Source organism: Protomyctophum bolini (assembly GCF_963924005.1).
Source record: "Protomyctophum bolini genome assembly, chromosome: 16".
Classification (NCBI taxonomy): Eukaryota; Metazoa; Chordata; class Actinopteri; order Myctophiformes; family Myctophidae; genus Protomyctophum; species Protomyctophum bolini.
Genome location: NC_137877.1, coordinates 12,368,170 through 12,392,333, shown reverse-complemented (window position 1 = coordinate 12,392,333; position 24,164 = coordinate 12,368,170). Strand labels below are relative to the sequence as shown.

The following is a 24,164-nucleotide window of genomic DNA, read 5'->3' as shown; positions in this document are numbered from 1 at the left end:
GTGTGCGTGTGTGTGTGTGTGTGTGTGTGTGTGCGTGCGAGCGCGTGTGCGTGTGCAGATACTGAGCCCTCGGTGCGGCTAGGTCTGTGATCTACTGAGCCCATTTTCTAGCTCAGATGTGTTTCATGCGTCTGTTTTACGGAAGACATTCATTCTTGTTTTATGGAACTCGCAGAGTGAGGCGAGTATATTTCACATCCAAAGTATCCATATTATAGCTGATGCCTCATTCATAGAGGTTGATGCCTTTATTAGCGGTATGGGGGGTGGGGGGGGGCATTCGCTTTATCGCCGCATAACATTTGGATGGATTGGATTCACGACACAATTAACAGCAGTTTGACGAAATAGTTTTGGGTCAAATTAATTGCATGGGGAAGAAAGATATTCAGTATAATATTGTATAACCTGTCTGCGTGTAACACGCAGGCTATGGGTTTCTCAAAGTGTGGCACCCTGGGTGCCTTGACACAATTAAGTCCAGGCGTTTGCTTGATTGCTTGATTGATTGACCCATCTTTGGGAACCGCTGCTATAGAAATCTAATCACCGACAGCCATTCCTTAATTTCTTTTCCATCCTTCCTCCTCTCGTCTCCTTGTCCTCCTCCTGCCTCTCGTTGCGGGGCGAGGGGGTGATAGCCATAGCGAGCGCCGCAGGAAAATAAAGGTCGGCTGACTATTAATAGTAGAGGCGTGGAACCTGTGGAAATGCCACTGGGATGCATGGTGCGCTCGTTAGCTTGTTTGTGCCTGTTTAAGTGCAGCACGTTCTGAGACGGAGAGTACTGGAAACACTTCAGAGAAGCGGCGACGGTTTCTGAACTTTATAGTCTTTAACCCATTCAGGCCTGACGTCGAAATAAAAGAAAATCTGAAAAAAAAAGAAAATCTGAAAAACCTCATGTTTCTATATCAGTGGTTCTCAATATTTCATGTCAAGGACCCCCAAAAATATATGTAATTGGCCACCAACCCCCATCTGAAAATGTGTTGTTTCAGGGACCCCCCTCCCAGAAGCAAAGATTTGAGTTAAAAACTCTGAAAGAGTATATATTCAAAGCTTTTTGTCAAAAAATAGCAGCCCTGCTATTTTTCAGTAGCTAAAGCATAAAGATAATGCTAACACCAAAAGGGGTTCCCGCCCAAAATGGGTTAAATTGCCTTCGATCTTTTTTCCCTTTGATGTTTTAGCCTATATACAGTATATAATATACTTCATGTCAAAAGACACCCGAGGCTCTGGGGGAGGCTCTTTACATCATGCTACATGAAAGGGTCCTTTGTGGATGCTGTACTGTACCTTGGCCTTTGTTCCAGTTCAGAAAGAGCTTAAAAACAAGCACACATAATTATATGTTTTTTGTTGAGGGCCTATATTCAGGTATAGTGTAAATTTATTAACACAATCATGAAATGCCATTGTCAATGAACGTGTCACACTACGACATGTTGTGAGCTTTTAGATCGGCTATTTTCAGCAAGTGTAACATCAGCCATTACGACGGCATCAATGCCCGGCAAAATACATTTTAGTCGACTAAATCACTTGACTAGACTAACACTAAAACATTCCGGGTGACTAAAACTAAATGAAAACTATTCTATGACTAAAACTAAAATAGACATTTGCTCCCAAAAACAACACTGAGGGAGTCCTCCTGCGACACAGTCGTACAACAAATTATACATCAGGCTTATAATCATAGCTACTTGCCAGCCCATAGAGCCCCATTGTGAACCCGGACATGTTGAGTACACCAAGGTCTTATGTTATAATACGTATGGGTCCCCAGCATGTAGAAACTGATGTTATAAATGTTGAGTATGGGTCCCCTGCAGCATGTAGAAACTGATGTTATAAATGTTGAGTATGGGTCCCACTCCCCAGCATGTAGAAACTGATGTTATAAATGTTGAGTATGGGTCCCCAGCATGTAGAAACTTATGTTATAACCCCAGCATGTAGAAACTGATGTTATAAATGTTGAGTATGGGTCCCCAGCATGTAGAAACCGATGTTATAAATGTTGAGTATGGGTCCCCAGCATGTAGAAACTTATGTTATAACCCCAGCATGTAGAAACTGATGTTATAAATGTTGAGTATGGGTCCCCAGCATGTAGAAACTGATGTTATAAATGTTGAGTATGGGTCCCCTGCAGCATGTAGAAACTGATGTTATAAATGTTGAGTATGGGTCCCCAGCATGTAGAAACTGATGTTATAAATGTTGAGTATGGGTCCCCTGCAGCATGTAGAAACTGATGTTATAAATGTTGAGTATGGGTCCCCAGCATGTAGAAACTGATGTTATAAATGTTGAGTATGGGTCCCCTGCAGCATGTAGAAACTGATGTTATAAATGTTGAGTATGGGTCCCCAGCATGTAGAAACTGATGTTATAAATGTTGAGTATAAGTCCCCAGCATGTAGAAACTGCCGGATGCTAAGTTGCATTATGTTGAGCACTTTTAATAATTGCCATAATCTGTGACCATACCATTAACAACCTATAGAAGGGAAAAAACCCATCATGCTTTATGTAGCATGTGACGTGTCAAACTAGGGGGTTTTCATGATGCTGAATCCATTCCAAGCATTAGTTTTGCAAACACTATTGGGCTAATAACGGCCATATAGCCAGTTGCCCAAATGTGCTGATGTCATCACATTTGTGATGATGGCTATGGCCGTTTTAGCCCAAGGAGTGTTTTTTGTTCTTTATGTCTAACATGAAACTTTGGTGTATTCAACATGCCTGGGTTCACATTCTGGCAAGTGGGCTATAGGAATCTATAGAGGAGAGGAAAGCAGTCAAACACGTCATGTGGGACATTTTGTTCTTGCTTTCTCTTGCAATCTTTCTTTCTTTCTCGTTCTGACGTACTGTTTTCGTCATCAGGACCCTTTTCCTTTCTTGTTAATCTCTCTCTCTCTTCCCCTCTATCTCTCTCTACACCGCTCTTCCATTCTTTATTTCTTGCATCCGTGTGTGGATAAGAATAGAATCAGAGTACAACGTCTCCAGGGTATATTTTGTATAATCAGTTTCGGTTACAGAGAGAATATGCTGCGTTCTAAAAGCCGTTTCTTCCGTGACCTCGGTGAGGTGACGCAGAAGAGACGTTAGTGTTGCTGAAGGGCTGAATAATGTTGGATGAGTTCAACCTATAAATGCAGGTGTTTCCACTTTGGGAACTAAAGGCCACCAAAATGTTCTTTGAACCCCAAAAATACATGCATAATTATGTGCACTTAAAGGCTACTTATTTAAAGGTAGAGTAAGTGATTTCACTCAAAAAACCTTAGGTTTCGTTTTTGGCTGTGGGACCTAAGCCTTCGTCCAATCAGGATAGAGAGTCAAAAACGAAACCTAAGGTTTTTTGACCCCCAGGGGTTAACTGGGGACAGGGAGGAACTCCTTATATGGTCAGCACACTCTAGTAGAGAGGATTATCACAACAAAACAAAAAAATAAGTGATATTTGAATTAAGTGAAATCACTTACTCTACCTTTAAAAACTTGGCTTTTAGGTTTGCTGATTCATATTTCATAGCAACTTTTCCTTTCATGTTATTGATAGATTTGTGAGAGCTGGTGTCACAATTGGGGGTCAATGAACAGTATAATTATATCGAAACGATTATCCATTCATTTTGAAACATTTTAGCTGGCGAAATGGGTCTAAGCACGGTAGAAGATGAAGATGGAGATAGTGATGAAGAAACCGGTGTAAAAAGATAAATCATGATTTGGATCTTTTCAAATTTGTAGTGCAGGGATTATCACTGCTCCTGCAGGGATAATCCCTACAGTACACTACACTACAGTCTGGTCCAACACTACCCTGCTAGAGAGTGTTGTTTTTTGGCATAGTTTAGTCATAGTCTTTGGAATTAAACTTAATTTAGTTTTTTGTCTCATTTTAGTCACCTGGAATGTTTTAGTGTTGGTCTAGTTTTAGTCGATTAAATCTACAGTTGGTTTAGTCAACTAAAATGTATTTTGCGGGCCTTGATGCCGTCGTAATGGCTGATTTTACACTTGCTGGGAATATCCGATCTACAAGCTCACAACGCGTCGTGCTGGGACGTGTTGTGAGCTTGTAGATCTGCTATTTTCAGCATGCAACCAAATGTAAAATTACTTATACTGGATCTCTTGTCCACTAGTCCCTTCCTAACATTTTAGTCTAGTTTTTATCTGTTGATGGAATTGTTCATATACCGTGTATCTTTTTAGAAGTGGGGGATGAGTGCATGCACACACACAATCACACATGCATGATTGTGCTTTATGAAAACACACATATGAGTGTGACATTGTGAACTACAGTATAGCGTACCTTGACAAAATAACATGAAAACATTATACATTATGAAAAGCATCAATATGGGAATTGCAAAACAAACTGAATTAATGAAGTGAGTGGCGTCACTCCCTTGCGATCCGCCTCCACTTATAAATGAATCCTGTACAGTAGATCACATATTACATAATGTAATTCACACAATTTGAAATGAGAAACAATGCATTCAGAAGAAGGCATATAGGAAGATTTTATTTGATTTTATTAAGTTAAATCATGTTCATCTAAGAAGTGTCAAGGATAAAACACACAACAGTCTTCCGACTTATTTTCATTGTGGTCCTTGGCATAGGCTACACCCAACACCATGCAACTGTCAACATTCCACCAGATATGAGTGGTGTATAATTCTGTAACTTTTTTGTGCTTAACAAAATGAGTCCACAAAATGAGTGGAGAGACAAAGTATAAACATTTTTTATACACTTAGGCTAATCTGTGATTCACAGGAGAGATGATCAGGGGAGCAGAGTTTTTACCGTCATTATTATTATTAGGACTAAAGTACGGATAGAGCTTGTCAGTGAAGGTGCAGCCAGTGAAAGAATAGAGCTGGACTTTGGCCTCCACATCATAAAAGGAGACCAGACCCTCCTCGTAATCCACAAACACTCCCACTTTCTGGAGCTTCTCTCTCACGGTGAGGAGGGCAGGAGGACCAGCATTAGCCTCGTACTCATTTCCATTCGTCAACCCTATAGTCCAGAAACCGTGCTTGGGTATCAGTCTGATTGTCCCTTTCCTGTTGATTGACTCCCTGGCCACTCCAATGTTCCAGTCAGTCTTCCCTTTAACCTGCACCTCATAGTAAAATCTTCCTGAGGAGTAGCCCTTTTCCCCCAAGACGTTGCAACATAGAGAGAATCTCTCTGGGTTGTCTGGGAGATTCTTCTTCACATTTCCATGACTCACTTGCTTTCCATCCTCCGACAGGATGAGTTTGTGCTGTGCTGTGTCAGGGTCCAGAGTCACGTCTACTGCATATCGCTGGATCCTCCTCAGCTCAGCATCACGCAGCTTCTGCACCTCTTCACTGAGTGTCTTCTCCAGCTGAGACACAGCTGTCCTCGCAGTCCCCACATATGAAGATGGATGGACATTGACCTTTGTCCAGTCCTTGGTGCAGGGTGGAGGGGTGTTGATGCATGTGAAGTTCTGAAGGAGGTGGTCTTCAGAGTGTGAGAGCTGCTTCAGATCAGCGCTTGTCTTCCTTAGCACAGTGATTTCCTGTTGCAGCTCTTTAACCAAGCCTTCAGCCTGTTTGTTTATCGCTTTCTGCTTCTCTTCAATCTCATCAATGAGCTCAGCCTGGCTTCTCTCAATACAGCTCACCAGAGCAGTGAAGACCTGCACACCGTCTGCTATCTCTCTGTCTGCATCTTTCTCGCTTAGCTTCACTGTGTGTTTGACCTCCTCAATCTTCAGTTGTCTCTCCTGGATCATCTGCTGGACTGATGCCTTTTCCAGAGACACAATCTGAGACACAATCTGATGTAACTTGTGGTCTAACTGAGTGCAGAACTGACAAACACACACAAGGTCAGTCTTACAGAACAGCTCCAGAGGTCTGTCATGTTTCTTACACAGCATGTCTTCCAGGTTCTTCACAGGGTCGACTAGTTTGTGTCGTTTAAAAGTTGTGACTCTCCGATGAGGCTCCAGGTGAGTCTCACAGTAGGAGGCCTGACACACCAGGCAGGACTTCAAGGCCTTGAACTTGGTCTCGGTACAGACATCACAGCAGACTTCATCTGGTTTAGAAGGCTCTTGGTCTGTGTCGGGAATTATTTTCCGCAGCTTTGACTTCCTAAACTGATCAGCCATCTCTGCGAGAACTTTATTAACTGAGAATTCTGGTATTTTGTAGAATATGTTTTGACACAGTGGACACTTGCACACATCCATAGTGTCCCAGTGACGTGTGATACAGGTGTTGCAGAAGTTGTGTCCACATGGAGTGGTGATTGGATCAGTGAACACGTCCAGACATACAGAACAAAGGGGCTGCTCTTCAGACAGGAGACTGCTGGCAGAGGCCATTGTAGCCTGCATTGGGAAACACAAGTGCATACACTCGCTACTGAAATACTTAATTCAGCGAAATAGAACAACTGTGAAAAATCACAGGGATGTTTGCTTTGTTGTGTACAGAAAATCTATATCTCACTCACCAGTCTATGCCCTTCTCTGTTACCGAGCAAATCCCACTTATCAGAAGTTTCTGAGGAGAATATTAACTGGGCCGTTACAGCGCTGTGGGCGTGCATCATCGAGATGCACACTCAGCATTCCTTCACACGCCCACACCGCCCCCTGTGAAAGTTAACCCTTCGCTGGACTCTTTCATTCGTTTGTGATTGTGAGCAGGTTGACAAATGCATGCAGAATAAATATTGACTATAGATTTACATTATCATTTGTCTTACATTTGTCTTTCTACGAGGTTAATCGGTTATTGTCTGAGAAGCGCTGAGGGGGTTTGTTCAACTATTGTTTTCCTTTCTCTTTGATCATACTTGTATACCACTTTAAACATCGATTGTCCTTTTTCTGTGCGTTATCAGCCATGTTTTCGAACAAAGTCCTTAAGATATGGCCCTGCAGCACACTTGTATTGTGTAATTTCACCCATGTCTTCACATATAGGCGTCTGAGAAATGCATGAATATCCTATATTTCTTGCTGTGTTTTCGTTGATACAGACATAATGTGGATCACATACCTGTCTCTACATGGCAATTCACACGATTGGGAATCAGAAAGATTAGAATTAGAATTAAGACACCTCCACCAACACCTTGCATTGATGCACAATCTACATTCTACAGTATGTAAAGCGCCTTGGATAAAGGCGCTATATAAATGCACTATTGTGTGTGTGTGTGTGTGTGTGTGTGTGTGTGTGTGTGCGTGTGCGTGTGCGCGCATGTGCGTGCGCGCACAAAATCTAATCTAATTTTGGAAACTAATATATGACAATCAGCATCAAAGTTCATGGCATGCACACGGGAGAGAGTCGACATTCTGTTAAAACCCTCATTGTGATTGACACCAACATACTAAACATGTCAACATGTACCCCATGCACCTTCACTGCATGCGTAAAAAGCATGGAATACGGTTTGAGTATATTCCAGGAAACACCCGGTAAATTTACCAACAAACTCCAGTAAACTCCCGAAATGTACCATCACCCCCGAATATTACTGTATATTACTGTATATGCCCGCTAAACTTGAGGTTTACGGGCAAATCTAGTGCCCATAATTGCCCGTTAATCCGTCTTTTCACGCAGCCAAGGTGGTCAAAGTGGTGGACTTTTACTTTTCACAGTATAACTAGATCGATGCCAATACTTTTGATACTTTTACTCAAGTAAATCTTCATTATCGGACTATCACGTGTAACGGAGTGTTTCTGCAGGGCAGTATATATTGATACTTCACTTCTACTTAAGTGAAAAACATTTGAGTAGTTTTTTCCCACCAGTGGTGATAATTATTTCTGGAGCCGCTCCTCGTCTGTGTTGGCGAGGGAGGAGATGATGAGAGGCACTACATTAACACGTTTAGACCCAAGTTCCATTCTACAAAATGTCTTCTAAATCATGACTGTTTTCAGAAAAACCCCATCTTTCTATGTCAGTGGTGCTCAAACTACGGTATATTTCATGTCAAGGACCCCCAGAATTTTCTGAAATTGGCCACCGACCCCCATCTGAAAATATGTTGATTTGAGTTTAAAATGTTCGCTCTGAAAAAAGCAGATCTACAAGCTCATAGCGCGGCACTCGGTGCCGCACTATGAGCTTGTAGATCTGCTATTTTTCAATAGCTAGGAAGTATGACATAATGCTTAAAACACCAAAGGGGTTCCCGCCCTGAATGTGTTAAAATGTCACAGCTATATGCTGCCCGTTAAATGATGAAAGGCAGCGTGCCGCTTCCCTGACCGCCAAGACGTGGACGGAATCCCAACGCACTTCAGAAACAGATGCACCCGTTGATAAGATTTGTACTACCGCTTAACACAGCTATAGGGGTTCTCAACGTTTTTGGCTGAGCCGTTTACATAAGCTGGCACACGCACGCACGCACCCGTGTCCTGGGGACGCTAGCCTGTAGGCTACTCATCGTCTTTTTTAACTTTGTTTGATGTGTTCACCAGTGGTGTCGTAGTTAAGGGTGACACTGCTTGACAGCTGCATCTGAAACACTGATGATCTCCAAAGGGCCAAGGGGACCCACTGTTTGGGGAAACAGTGAGCTATACTACTGGTTCCAAAGGACCAAGGGGACATGTTGCTGGTGACCCACTGTTTGGGGAAACAGTGAGCTATACTACTGGTTCCAAAGGACCAAGGGGACATGTTGCTGGTGACCCACTGTTTGGGGAAACAGTGAGCTATACTACTGGTTCCAAAGGGCCAAGGGGACCCACTGTTTGGGGAAACAGTGAGCTATACTACTGGTTCCAAAGGGCCAAGGGGACCCACTGTTTGGGGAAACAGTGAGCTATACTACTGGTTCCCAAACAGTGGCTCAGGACCGGGTTGTGGGTTGTGGACAGATTTGTATGGGTCCCCTTAGTTCTTTTTTGGTTTCCTACATTTTGTTTTTAATTATTAAAAAAAAAATTAATACCAAATTAAATGATTTTATTTTTAAGTCATTTCTTGAATAAAGAAAATAATTTGAAAGGAAATTCCAACTGTTTAATGTTTAAAGAAGTTGTGAAAATAGCCCGATCCACAAGCTCACAACGCGGCACAACGTGATGCATTTTGAGCTTGTAGATCTGCTATTGAGACGCAACGAAAGCACGCGGACGGACGCGTGGATGGCCGAGGTCAAGGGTCAAACCAGTGACCTTCTGATTGGCCGGTACAGGACTCTCTCTGTCCAGTAGTGTCCATGCAGTCAGCTGCGACCGCCCAATTACACATCAAACACGGAGGACATTACCGTGGCGGGAGCACCGACCTTTAACCAGTCAGGCGTTTCACCAGAGACCTGCAGGATAAAACAGGACAAGATATGAAATGAAACATGAGTGACACCAGTTGTTTTTGGCAGCAGATTTTTTGTTTTAGTCATAATAGTCTCTTGAATGGTTTTCACTTAGTTTTAGTCACCGGCGATGTTAGTCTAGTTTTAGTCGACTAAATATCATAAGATTTTAGTCGACTAAATCTGCAGTTGATTTTGTCGACTAAACTGTATTTTGGCGGGCCTTGACGCCTTCGTAATGACTGATTTTACACTGTCTGAAAATAGCAGATCTGCTATTTCCAGCATGCCAAGTGTAACCAAGTGTAAAATGACTTATACTGGATCTCTTGTCCACTAGTCCATTTCTAACATTTTAGTCTAGTTTTTTTTTGTTGACGAAATTGTCAGTATATTTAGTCTTAGTTTTAGACATCATAGCTTAGTTTTCATTCAGTTTCCGTCAGTGAAAAAAGGTAGTCAACGGACATTTTTCGTCTTAGCTTTAGTCGACAAAAACAACACTGCCGCAAGCACCAGAGACCTGGACCTGCAGGATAAGAGATGAAACACACCGAACATGATCGAGGGACACAATTTGTGGGCTCTGTTGTGTTTCTCTAGTGGAGTCGGCTGTGGGCTCTTTGTGTTTCTCTAGTGGAGTCGGCTGTGGGCTCTGTTGTGTTTCTCTAGTGGAGTCGGCTGTGGGCTCTTTGTGTTTCTCTAGTGGAGTCGGCTGTGGGCTCTGTTGTGTTTCTCTAGTGGAGTCGGCTGTGGGCTCTTTGTGTTTCTCTAGTGGAGTCGGCTGTGGGCTCTTTGTGTTTCTCTAGTGGAGTCGGCTGTGGGCTCTGTTGTGTTTCTCTAGTGGAGTCGGCTGTGGGCTCTGTTGTGTTTCTCTAGTGGAGTCGGCTGTGGGCTCTTTGTGTTTCTCTAGTGGAGTCGGCTGTGGGCTCTTTGTGTTTCTCTAGTGGAGTCGGCTGTGGGCTCTGTTGTGTTTCTCTAGTGGAGTCGGCTGTGGGCTCTGTTGTGTTTCTCTAGTGGAGTCGGCTGTGGGCTCTGTTGTGTTTCTCTAGTGGAGTCGGCTGTGGGCTCTTTGTGTTTCTCTAGTGGAGTCGGCTGTGGGCTCTTTGTGGGCTCTTTGTGTTTCTCTAGTGGAGTCGGCTGTGGGCTCTGTTGTGTTTCTCTAGTGGAGTCGGCTGTGGGCTCTTTGTGGGCTCTGTTGTGTTTCTCTAGCCGAGTCGGCTGCGCGCGCTAAATAATTAATGACGGGACGACAACCCTGTGGTGGGAGAGAAGCTAGCTATATTCAACGTTCTAGTTATATGGAGCTATTTCTGGTTGCAAAAGACCGTCTGTTTTACACAGTATAGGGCAGGTGTGCCCAAAAGGTATAGATCACGATCTACTAGTAGATCACAAAGGCTGTGCAGGTAGATCACATGACCTCTAAAGAATATTTAATTTAAATGTAAAATAAAATAATTGGCATCTGCCACTTGGAATTAAGGTGACTTGATTGATAGCTCGTCAGCTCAAACCCACAATGCAAGTATTTTGTTTTCAAGAGTGTTGTCTTTAGTAGGCCTATAGCATTACAAATTAAATACAAAAAAAATCCTACCTATTCCATATTTCTCCACCTCAATTTCCCATTCAAAATGCATAAATAATGTCTAATATGTAACGGCAGCTATTCCAAAGCCCACTCAGGTACATATTTAAACTATTTTCAGCAATGGCATAATATTAGTTTTTCGGTGGGGGAAAGGTCATTTTGAAAGTAGCTCTACAGTCAAAAAAGAGTGGGCGCCCCTGGTATAGGGACACTCCGGAAGTATAGGATGTCAAAACCTGCAAGTGTGTTTGTTCAGCCATTTGCAACTCTGAGAGGGTTGGGACTGGGAGTTATAACGCTCTGAGATGTATAGTTACCTTTTCACCCGCACAGAGTTAATCACAATGCAACAGGCAGAATGCTATATCTACTGTGTAGACATAGTCAGAATCAAGAATCAATCTTTATTGTCACATTACAAGTCGATGTAGCCTACGTGTATAATATTATAGAGAGTCTATCTATATTAAACCCATTTTGGGCGGGAACCCCTTTTGGTGTTAGGATTATGTTATGCTTTAGCTTTTGAAAAATAGCAGATCTAGAAGCCGCGCTACGAGCTTGTAGGTCTGCTATTTTTGAAAAATGGAAGAACGACTGACATAGAAACATGGCTTTTTCAGAAAACTGTCAGGATTTAGAAGACATTTTTAGAATCTGATCTCAGGTCAAAATGGGTTAAAACAAGAGACCATTTCAGTTCAGTCTGTGCGGTGTCACCAGACCTACAGTTCTGGTTCAGCAGTCTGAATGTTGACAAATAGAAACTGTTCCAGCTCGTCTGGAGGTGCTGCTCTTGATGCTTATGTAGCGTTTGCCCGGCCGTGGCTTGAACAGGCTATGGCTGATGGGTGATGGATGTCCCTGATGATGATTTCATCGTCCTCAAACGGTGTTGTGTCAAGGACCCCCAAACATATTAAATATGCATTGGGCAGCGGACGGGCCGCCCCACCTGAAAGGGTTTTTTGCCTCAGTGCAGCCAGGGACCCCCTGCACAGAAGAGAGGATTTATGTTAATAAATAATGAGCTTTAATTGACGTAGATCTCGGACAATGGTGTTAAGGGAAATCGAAAATTATCGATTTTGGATCAAAAGCCTTGTTTTTTTTATGCGGTGCACAAAATTGTAGCAGATCTCATAAGGTGTCATCGAGGCGTGATGCGTTGTGAAATTGTATAGGTCAGCTGTTGTCAAAGACAAGATCTTTAGTGTGCGTGCGTGCGTCCCGTGCGTGCATATACAACCGGCCCCGTCAAGGTTGTTTTGTGCTTTATAGCTATAGCTGTCAAAATGTAATTATATAGTATTATATTCTGCAGCTCAGCACCTGACATCTCCGCTATAGAGATTAATCATATATTAGTACACTATGACAGTGGTTCCCAAAGTGTGGTCTGGGGACCCCCATCGGTCCTCGAGGGAGTTCCAGGGGGTCCCCAGCTAAATTATAGTTTTTTTTTAACCAAATGGACCCTTATTTGTCTGTACCTAAGAGAGTGTACAAATTCCATTTACAAGCTGAGGTACAGACCCATAAGGGGTTTTGCACGTCAGCTATGCTCACTCTCTCTCTCTCTCTCTCTCTCTCTCTCCTAAAACTTCTCACATTGATATTTCAGTGGGCGTTATGCTAATGAACCCGTCGTTTGGGTGCACAAATTAAGATCACAGCTTTTCTGAAATTGGCTGCACTGCCAATGCTCCGAATTCACAATTTATTCCATGCCACATGCTTGCCCACTGTCACTTACTTTGATTGGACCAGAGTATTTGACTGAGGGACTGCCATTGGATTTTTTTTAATGTCATTGTGTTTTTTTCATGTCGTATGAAAGCAGGGAATCATAGCTTCAAATTGACATATTGGTTGTTCAGTTTGACCCACCAGTTTTGGAGATATGGCTTATAGAGTATAATGTCTTACAGAAAAACAGTGAGTTGAGAAAACAGACTTGAAAGGTTCACTTCTGTGGTCTCTAACATTGCACCTAGCTACATGTTTGGGCATTTATTTCATATTTACATGTCTTCTGTGGTCTCTAACATTACACCTATAGCTACATGTTTAAGCATTTATTTCATATTTACAGTTCTTCTGTGGACTCTAACATTACAAATAGCTATATGTTTAAGCATTTATTTCATATTTACATGTCTTCTGTGGTCTAACATTACACCTAGCTACATGTTTAAGCATTCATTTCATATTTACATGTCGATTTCAGCTCTGACATTTATTACAGGCATGCTCTAGCATGTGAAGAGTCTGCAATCTTGTAGATCAGCTGAATGTTGAGCTTATAATTTACATTTCCTCTATTATTTGACACAATCACAATTATTTTGCATAATCGTATAATCGCATGTTGATAAATGGTCATGCATTTTCAAACACAAAAATACAGCGTTCAATGACGAAAACACAATTAAGTCGTTGATTGCAATTGTTTTTGTGGCAATAATTAATCCTCATGTAAAATTAATGTCATAATCGTGACAGCCTAGCCTATATACAGCCTGAGGATATTAGGCACTCTACTCTAGCAGTGTTGATTTTGACGGCAACTTTAGGTTTTTAGTTGTAGTCAGTCTTTTGAATAGCTTTCATTTAGTTTCAGTCACATTTTCGTCACCCGGAATGTCTATTTTTGGTAGATTTTAGTCGACTAAATCTACAGTTGATTTAGTCGAGTAAGATGTATTCTGGCGGGCCTTGATGCCATCGTCGTAATGGCTGATTTTATACACATGCTGAGAATAGTCGATCTACAAGCTCACAAGGCGTTGCGGCGCGACACTTTGTGAGCTTGTATAACTGCTATTTCCAGCATGCAACCGTGTAGTGTAAGTGTAAAATGACTTATACTGGATCTCTTGTCCCCCTTCCTAACAGTTTAATTTGGTTTTTTAGACACGGGATACTCTATAGGGTTCATATAGTTAACTATGGCTGCGAGGAACAGAAACATGCACTCTGCCACGTTTGTCCCAGGTGTCCCAGGTTGACGTACATCACAGAGGTATATAACCCCTTTAGACCTGAGGACGATTCTACAAATGTCTGCTAAATCATGACAGTTTTCTGAAAAACCCTATGTTCTCATACATCTTCATGTCAAGGACCCCCAAAAATATATGTAATTGGCCGCCGACCCCCATCTGAAAATATGTTGGTCCAGGAACCCCCCCAGAAGGAAACATTTTAGTTGAAAACGTTCGCTCTGAAATATATATTCAAAGATGTGCGCCACATTTGCGCAATTTTTGGGGAAAATGCACCGAGTGCACTGGGTGCCGCGCTATGAGCTTGTAGATCTGCCATTTTTCAACAGCTAAACTAAGCATAACAATGCTTAAAACACCAAACGGGGTTCCCGCCCAGAATGAGATAATCTATACTGTACGTGTGCTGATGTACTGTAATTACCTCACAGTGAGGAGAGGATGCTGATGTACTTCATGACCTCATTCCGTCGTCTGAATTCACATCATTGACATGGTGATGACATGGTGATGGTCTCCAAGGTGCTTGACAGTCATTCACCCATTCTTATACGTACGGTAGGCACTAGGGCGGGTCATAGTCTTCTTTTCTTTTTTTGAAAATTGAAAGGCTTAGGTGTCTATTTTTGTGTGTTTTTGATGGAGAATTAAAATATGACATTGTTCTTTGGATAGAATAACTGTTGTACTTCTAAATTGCACATTTTGCCCGTTTTAATTCAAGTCATAAAGGAAAGAATTCATATTGACAAAGTCAATTCAAATTAACTTATTAACAATTCAAGTGCATGTATATCACTTAGAATTATGATATTTGAATTCTCAAACATATACACCAGCCTTTTGATAAAGATAAATAAGTATGACGCACATGCACGCACGCACGCTCCCTGCTTATCGGGAGCGGTTCAGAACTTCAGAGTCTTGCTCAAGGACACTTGGACACCAACTCTGCCCCCAGAGAGTTGGTGGTATAGAGAGGCTCCCCAGCCCCAGGGGCTCCTCTCTATACCCCTGAGCCGCTGCCGCCCGGAGACATCATTATTTGGGCTGCTTCAAAAATATAAAAATAAAAAAGTCCTATACCCACTGTATACCCAGAGTCAATGGTCTACTGTACCTTCCCACAGCAATATTCTGATATAAAGTGTACGGCCCGGTTCCGGCGAGCCTCCCCGCACCCGAAACGGTTGAGAAATGTACTGTACTGTACTGTACTGTACTGTACTGTACTGTACTGTACTGTACTCTAGTAGTGTACTGTACTGTACTGTACTGATACACCTGTAATCATCATATATACAATTAATATGTATGTGTGTATTAGGCTGCACAACAGTGACACTTGGTTTTGAAAACCAACCAAATGCTATTTTCGTGCTCAGACACAGCCAGGCACACACAAAGCTACTTAAGGAAGTGGTTGCACCACTTAGAAATTAACAAAAATTAACTTATTCCACCAGGAAGGAAAAACAAAACCACCTGCTGTACAGACTAGTATTTGCAAAGTATTAGTATTACAAATTAATGTGTTATTTTGTATAACCCATTTTGGGTGGGAACCCCCTTTTGGTGTTGGCATTATGTTATGCTTTAGCTATTGGAAAATAGCAGATCTACAAGCTCATAGCGCGCCACCGAGTGGCGCGCTACGAGCTTGTAGATCTGCTATTTTTGAAAAGTCGAACGACTGACATAGAAACATAGCTTTTTCAGAAAACTGTCAGGATGTAGAAGATTTTTAGAATCTGATCTCAGGTCAAAATGGGATAATTACATACAGAGAGCTATACTTGAATTCTTGAGGAGTGTGAGTGTGAGCGGTGGTAATTATGGGTCCCACTGTGCCAGCCTCGCCCCATGGTGCATGTGTGGAGTAGACTGTTGAGCAGCAGCAGGGCACAGGGCCACCGCGGCTCACTTCAGCAGTAAATAAACAGAATATTAAATCGCTGTGAAAAAAATAATATAAAGGGCACTTTCTATCACGAAGGCACTAGAAACTAGGTGGTAGAAAGTGCAGGAGGCCGCACTGGCTGCAGGCTCCTATTATCTTTATTCAGACTGCAATCTTGACAGCAAGGTGCTATACCTACAGTAAGTGCTATATACGTCTCATTGCCAGCCCATTCATCCAAACAGAAAGGTCCTATCTTATTATATTAAACAATGGCAAACTCACCAACATTGCAGCTGTATGGAAAGCTTCAATTATCCTCTTTCTATCTGCAAAGTGTTTGTTTCATAAAAATCCACCGTAGACATTTTTATGAATTTTCATTTTTATGAGTTTGGAAGCACTCGTTGACTATCACTCAACGGCCCATGCGTACCACCTGTTCTTAATTTGCACGTATAGTGCAGGAGGCAGCAGGAGGTTGCTTTACTGATAACGAGCGCTTCCATACTCTGATACTTAGAAAATAATCATCTGCAAGGAATTTTATTTTCTTATAGCGCCACCAGGAGGCCACGACCTGACCTGCCCTGGTGGAGACCTGTACCCCGAGGGGCACTTTATCTAGTTGTATTTATATTTGTTCTTATCCAACTTGGTTTGGTTCTTGGTGATTGCTCTTAGCTCTCCTCTCCTCTCCTCTCCTCTCCTCTCCTCTCCTCTCCTCTCCTCTCCTCTCCTCTCCTCTCCTCTCCTCTCCTCTCCTCTCCTCTCCTCTCCTCTCTCTCCCTGATGAGTTGGGGTGGTACTGTACTGTAGAAATGGTGCCATAACTCACACAGCCGCACTGGGAGGTGAGGCTGTGCCTTTTTAAAAGGGTATTATAGGCAGGTATTCTGTGTTATACTCATTACTAGCCTCTGTGAAAGACACACACACACACACACACACACACAGAGACAACTCTTTCCGTGGCAGTCCGGATGGTGATTATGAAGAACGAGGGGGTCAGTGACCTCTCCGTGTAGAGTGAATCATTCGTTGTCCCAGAGGAGGAGACCCACAGAGAAGATGAGGGGGTGTGTTTTAGGGGGGGGGCTGGGGGGGGGGGTTGTATAGTTGTAGATTTCGGTGTAGAGAATTTCATTACAGGACGTGCCCACCGAGATTACAGATTAAACACTTTAACCCATTTAGACCTGAGGATGATTCTACAAAATATGTCTTCTAAATCACGGTACAGTTTTCTGAAAAACTCATGTTTCTATATCAGTGGTTCTCAAACATAGATGTAATTGGGCGCCGACCCCCATCTGGAAATATGTTGTTCCAGGGACCCCGCTCCCAGAAGCAAAGATTTGAGTTAAAACATTCACTCTGAAATAATAATATATTCAAAGATGTGCGCCACGTTTTCATGATTTCTCAAAAATAGCAGAGCTACAAGCTTGCTACGAGCTTGTAGATCTGCTATTTTTCAATGACTAAAATGCTTAAAACACAAAAAGGGATTCCCGCCCATTATGTGTTAAGCTCTATTAACCACTTGAACCCTTGACGCGCAACTGCACTTGATCATCATGCTCTTAATTGTTTCCCTCTGCACAATTTATACATTTAGCAGACACTCTTAATCCAGAGCGACTGATGAAACAAAATGTAACAGCTGAAGTCTTCGTTGTTTTTTTTTTTTACCAGAAATTGCATATCAAAACACCCCGATCACCCAGGACGAAGTTCACTGTCCTTTCAATTAGTAACACCCAGCGCCCAGGACAAAGTTTTATCCAAAAGACGAAGATTACTGATATCAAAACAACCGATCGCATCGCTCCACAGCCTGCAGGGAGCGCCTGTTGTGCAACATTCGATGTTCCCCCCCCCCCTGTTTAGCCGACGAGAACGAAAATCTTAAAGCGTTAATAACTCGCGATCTAAATCATCCCGTCCAAATCTAAGAAAAGATCATGTGTTAGACGGCCCACCGCGGTCCCGTCGCTAGTCGCGATAGAATTAATCATATACCTCCCGCTGTTGTCGATCGCCTCTAGAGTGTTTTGGCTACATTTAGCTGCTATACATCCACATCCGGGATAACATCCGGTCCGTCGGTAAAAGTGCTCCTCTGCTATAAATCGCTGGGCGCTATGATCTAATGGATTAAATAACCCCGGGCAATCGGAGTGTTAAATCCTATTCAATGTTTTTCGCTTCAAGCTTTTGTTTGCCGCTGAGTGATCAAGTAGGGGGCAGGGACGACATAAAAAGATAATAAGAGGCTCCTTTCAGACAGCGTCGATATAATGACATGCCCCAAAAGTATCGTATCATGCAGACGGATGGACGCCCATCGATCCACCTACACGGATCCAGACGTCTGGGGAAATCTAAACGCAGTCAATGGTCTGCAGCTCTGTGTGCGAAATGATTCTGAAATTAAATACAATCGTACTAGTAATAACTGTACCACAGAACCATGGCAAAGACCAATTAATACAAAAGGCTCTGGGGTCCCTCAGGGATGGTGTCAGGGTTGGTTTTCAAAGCAGCGAGCGTTCGGTTTGTCTTATTGCCAATATTGTTGCTGTTGGGCAGAAACCATATTCTAACTTTTAGTTTTGTCCATAAATTAAGGCCCTATATACAGTACCACTTCATCATCATCATCATCTTGAGCTTTGTAAGCTATTTTTCAATAGCTAAAGTATAACATAATGCTTGTAACACGGAAAGGGGTTCCCACCCAGAATGGGTTAAAACATGGTATAGGCTATACTGTATACACCTGTCTCATATGCAAAAGGAAGTAGGAATCTGAAAGTTAAAGCTCAAAAGTTAACACATACTGATCTGCCATACCAGTGGTCCATGAGGGGGTTCCAGGCGGTCCACGGATTATTGTTAAACATCAGGGAATGTCTACACAATTAGGGAATGTAGAATAATTGTTATTTTTTGATGGATGTTTGCCGGCCTGTTATCTCTCCTATGGTACCAACATCAATACAGTCAATACAGAATTGTGCAACTTATGCAACGACAATAAAACTATTCTTTAGTGTTGGGTCTGAGAGGCTAAATGTCATCACATGGTGGTTCCGTGGCTCAAATGGGTCTGAGAGGCTAAATGTCATCACATGGTGGTTCCGTGGCTCAAATGGGTCTGAGAGGCTAAATGTCATCACATGGTGGTTCCATGGCTCAAATGGGTCTGAGAGGCTAAATGTCATCACATGGTGGTTCCGTGGCTCAAATGGGTCTGAGAGGCTAAATGTCATCACATGGTGGTTCCGTGGCTCAAATGTAGAATAAATAACGGGCCTTGATATGAAAAGGGTTGAAAACCACTGTGCTATATACTGTGCATTGGATCATTTTGTGTGACTCAGCAGTACGATAAAGCAAGGCGTTATTTTACGGGACACAATCACAGAAAGCTAGAATATGGAGATGGGACATTTCTGCCCGAGAGCGACCATATACTTTTACTATCAGGGGAGATATCTGCTTTAGTATCTGCCCTTGGGGAAATCTGTCCTCTGCGTCTGACCCATCCTAATTGCTATATAGGAACGCTGTGCGGCCACAGTGCAACTCCCCCTGCTCGGGGAGATGATCCATTGTGTAAACGGTAATGGCAGGAGTTGGCGAAACGGCAAAAATGTAATGATATATGAACCCCACATGGTCACGGAGCGTTGGGTGTTCTCTGTCGTTGTTGTTGTGGGGAAAACCTTCGCAGGACTTGTCGATCGATCGACAAGCTTTCAATGACACGCCGCGGCGTAACGTGTTGGAGGGAAGCTGGAGTACAGAGAAAACCATTCAAGGGGCTGGGCAAAGAAAATGTATGCATATACACTGTATATAGGTCTTTATATATAGCTGACCCCACTATGAGAACCTCTGAGGACGGTATATACAGGTAGCTGACGGTGGCGTAAGGGGGAGAAGAAGGAGAACATTTGGAATGGAGATGAATGGTCTCGTGGCTGTATGGGTTTGCAGAGCAGCTGATTGTGATTCTATAGACGAGGACATTAGCCTATAGTGGACGTGATGAATGGACATTGGGTGAAATGACTGGGTCTGCAATCTGCATACTGTTGTGTTGTTACTATGGAGGCAATTGAGGGCAATCTGTGGGATTTCTGAACCGCAGATTAAAAACGACCATTTTGTGCATGGGACTATCCGATTAAACCGTTATTTTAATGGTTAGAAGTGGGACAGTGTGTGTCGGTGATGTGTGTGGCGGTGGCGGTGATGTGTGTGAGTGTCGGTGTGTGTGCGTGCGTGCGTGTCACCCATCACCACCCAACAGGCAAACCAGGCACACATGTCCACATAAAAACTACATTTTCTATACACTTAAAAATAAATCTTCCTCCTATATAATAATAATACCTGATGCTCATGAAGACATGGCGTCATGACGACGTGTGTTTCTGAACAGTTCATTGAAGTATATTAGTATAGGCTATTAGGTCACCCTGCAGGCTGCAGCACAGGACACAAAATGGGGGCATTGACCTACATATCTGATATGAAATATGAAATATGTATTGATATAAAGTACTTTCTTATTTCTACTTTCACTAGTTTACCAGGGCAAGCCGGGACACTTTACTCCTTTGGGTCTCAAGCTGACCCCAAAACAAAGACAGTGCTGTTTTCTTCTGAAACAGTATAAGCTCCAAGTGATGCAGGAGATTCATGGTGGTGTCATGAAAACACCTACTAACCTGATCTACCTTTAATCCAGCACCAGCCAGGAACTGTGTGTGTGTGTGTGTGTGTGTGTGCAAGCCACCTGCTTTTTAAACTAGTTGGTGGAAGATACACTAGACTGATGAGGGCTCTCAGTGGCCCAGGTGTTGGTGGTAGATACTCTACACTGCTCTGTCCACGCGTTGAGCCTTAAATAACTCAGTGAGAGAGAGAGAGAGAGAGAGAGAGAGAGAGAGAGAGAGAGAGAGACACAGGCAGGCAGGCAGGTGGGAGTAAATTGTAGTGTGAGAGGAAGGGAGGTATATAGTAGGCAAGGCAATTTGTTTTGCACATTTCAGCAACAAGGGAAATCAATGTGCTTTACACTTTAAAGCAAAAAATAAAATAAACACATTATAACAGCAGGACATTTGAATTCAGTACAAATATTCCATTATTTCATAGATCAATGCCTATCCTTCATCGTAGCCTACTAGCATCAAAGGTAGCATATATGTACAAGCTTGAAATTGAGCTTGTAGATATGTTTTCATATATTTGAATATCTGAAGAAATATGTTTGCCACTGGACATTTTCGACCACTGCTATAGGCCCCTACAGTGAATGTAGATGTCAGCAGAAGTACAGTTATAGGGCAGAGATCTCTCTCCGATCCGTTAGGCCGTGTGACAGCAGGCCGATAGGAGCTCTCAGAGGGGGAGCTTTCAGCTCTGCCTGCTGCTCTGTGACCTAACATTAGACAGAAGCTATGCCTGCATGGCTCTGTGACCTAACATTAGACAGAAGCCACGGCAGGGACATGGTTCTGTTTAACCCGTTTAGACCATCAGGACGATTCTACAACATGTCTTCTAAATCCTCACAGTTTTCAGACAAACCCAATGTTTCTCTGTCAGTCGGTCTCAAACATTTTCATGTCAAGGACCCCCACAAATATATGTAATTGGCCTCCGACACCCATCTGAAAATATGTTGTTTCAGGGACCTTCCAGAAGCAAAGATTTGAGTAAAAAATGTTCGCTCTGAGAATATATTCAAATGTTTGCGCCGATCTTTCAAAAATAACAGATCTACAAGCTCATAGCGCGGCACCGAGTGCCGCGCTACGAGCTTGTAGATCTGCTATTTTTCAATAGCTAAAGTATAACAATAATGCTTAAAACACCAAAAGGGGTTCTCCCCTCCCGCCCAGTATGGGATAAGCATGGCCCAATCGCATTTGGACCTGCTGAAGCATTTCAAAAGCTGCTCTCACTCATGCAATCTTCTGGCGGGTGGTGGTGAGCGAAGGCAACGGACGGAAAAACACATCTTTGTGTCCGCAGGGATCCTTTTTTTGCTTACCGTTTGAAGTGGCAACTGAACTCGCATAATAACAGTGGCGGCGAGATGGGAGAAGAGAATCTGTTCTCTAGCCTGAGGATCCTGCCTTTGAATCCCCTCTGTGACCTGCTGGACGGATAGTTCACATTTTTTGAGCTTAAGCTGTATGGAATACTAGTGGTTGCAACTGTATATTCATTGATTGCCCGAGTCCCGTGGTGGGATTTCTGCTCTGGTTTTGGTGAAATATGAAGTAGTTCCGGTCATTTTGTGGGGGGCACAGGGGGCCACGCAGTAAAAGTAAATTAATTCACAAAACTAATTTGTATTGTTGACCTATTTATAAAATATTAGTGTGCAACTAGACCCCTTTATCACATGGAACAATTTTTGGGCATAGTTTTTGAATAGTTCAACCGATCTACATCGACACATTGTGAGCTTGTAGATCTACATTGACACGTTGTGAGCTTGTCTGAAAACCCACCTTTTCAGACTCCATCATGGCCCATAGCACTTACCCCACCCCCTTAGATAGCATTTCTGTAGACTTAGATAGCATTTGATACAGACTTATAGCATGTTATGTAGACAGCATAAGTGCATTGTATGTAGTCATAGCACGTCATAGTACATAATTGTACAATATACATATTATGTATCGCATAGTAGTATAGATGTATAGTTTATATGTATAGTTTCATTATATAGATATTCCACTGTTACTTTCTTAGCTTACGCATGTTTCATGATAAATGTTTTCATGTGATGTATTCCCATGCTTTTTTGTTCTTGCTTAATGTAAGTTGCTCTGGATTAAGAGCGTCTGCTAAATGCCTAAATTGTAAATTGTAGATTGTCTATTTGAACTGGTCTGACCGTCTGACCGACTCGATACCTGGCACTGCACTCCCTGTGGGGGTGTGGAACGCGTGTGTCGAATGTGAAGTCGGTGGGTGAAATGGTTCTCGAGTTACATGCATTACACACACACACACACACACACACACACACACACACACACACACAAGTCAAATGGAATCCCATTTAGATCAGGTTGTTACATTCAGAGTTCAGACTGAGACACATCTCCAAATCAGATTTGAATCCGATTTGAAACCACCTCTGAATGTAGCTCAAGTCACATTGGAAACAATCTGATTCCACGTGAGTTTGTGACCTGTCTGCTTTTAGACTTCAACATTTACACAAATCTGATTTAAATCTGGATGTGGCACCCGAGCAAGCAGGGTCAGGACCTGGACAAATAAATTAGTGACGTCTTGATTGTGGCCAGATCAAGTCAAACCAAGACTAGTCAGATCTGGCCCAGAATATCACCTGATTTCAACCAACATACATTTTACCCACTAAGACGGACGTCCCTGGATGAATCACAGAGAGTCCGATCGAGGCCAGATCCACTTAAGTCATATCATAACTAGTCAGTTCGGGCCCAGAATATGCTATATTATTTAAACTGGTGAAGACGTCCTGGAAATGACGTAAATATCATCCCCATATGGGCTGTGATCTGGCCTAGTCCTGAACGTCACCGGAGTCACCGGAGGACGTCAACATAACGTCATCATGGCGTCATTTGGCTTGCTGGGACAGACCTGATTCAGGCTAGATTTGGCTGCCAGTGTAAATGAGCCCATAGTCACTTCTCTTCTGGCTCAGAGATGTTTTGCCTTAGATACTTCGTGGCAGAGAAAACGTGTTTTGCTGCCAGATGTCGTTGTCTTTCCAGGATATAACAGATGGTCTCTAACATCATTACAATGTTGTAGTAAAAAAAAAAAAAAAAACTTCCTTTATTGGTTTAATTAGTGATAACAACAGGAGCTTCATAAGATTCAGATGGTGAACAACATACAATACAATTCTCTTCCGTTTGGCTACCATCACAGTCTCAAGTGGGACAACTGCATTATCACATTGTGTGTGAAGCCCTGTGGAGAGGAGTGGCGTCTATTTTCGTCCATGCTAAACCCCTTATCCCTTTGCCTTTTTCATTTATTTATTTTTTACTATTTTGAAAAACAGTTTTTAATTGTTAACACTCCGATTGCCCGGGGTTATTTAATCCATTAAATTAAATCATAGCGACCGGAGATTTATAGTAGCAGAGCACTTTTACAGACGGACCGAAATGTTATCCCGGATGTGCCTGTAGCAGCTAAAAGTAGTGAAAACACTCTAGAGGTGATCGACAACAATGGG

At 42.6% G+C, this 24,164-nt stretch overlaps 2 protein-coding genes across 2 annotated transcripts in view; one reads left to right on the top strand and one right to left on the bottom strand.

Moving 5' to 3' along the window:
* Positions 1–24,164, top strand: part of LOC308330427 (syntaxin-binding protein 5-like) — a gene marked incomplete at its 5' end in the record, with an annotated part of 196,581 nt that overhangs the window by 63,608 nt on the left and 108,809 nt on the right. The gene's annotated exons all lie outside the window — the stretch shown is intronic.
* Positions 4,799–6,412, bottom strand: LOC308330338 (E3 ubiquitin-protein ligase TRIM39-like; the record flags this gene model as incomplete). The annotated part of the gene is made up of 1 exon (XM_080785187.1): positions 4,799–6,412. The coding sequence occupies one exon, from the start codon at positions 6,410–6,412 to the stop codon at positions 4,799–4,801; it is 1,614 nt and encodes a 537-aa protein (XP_080641313.1).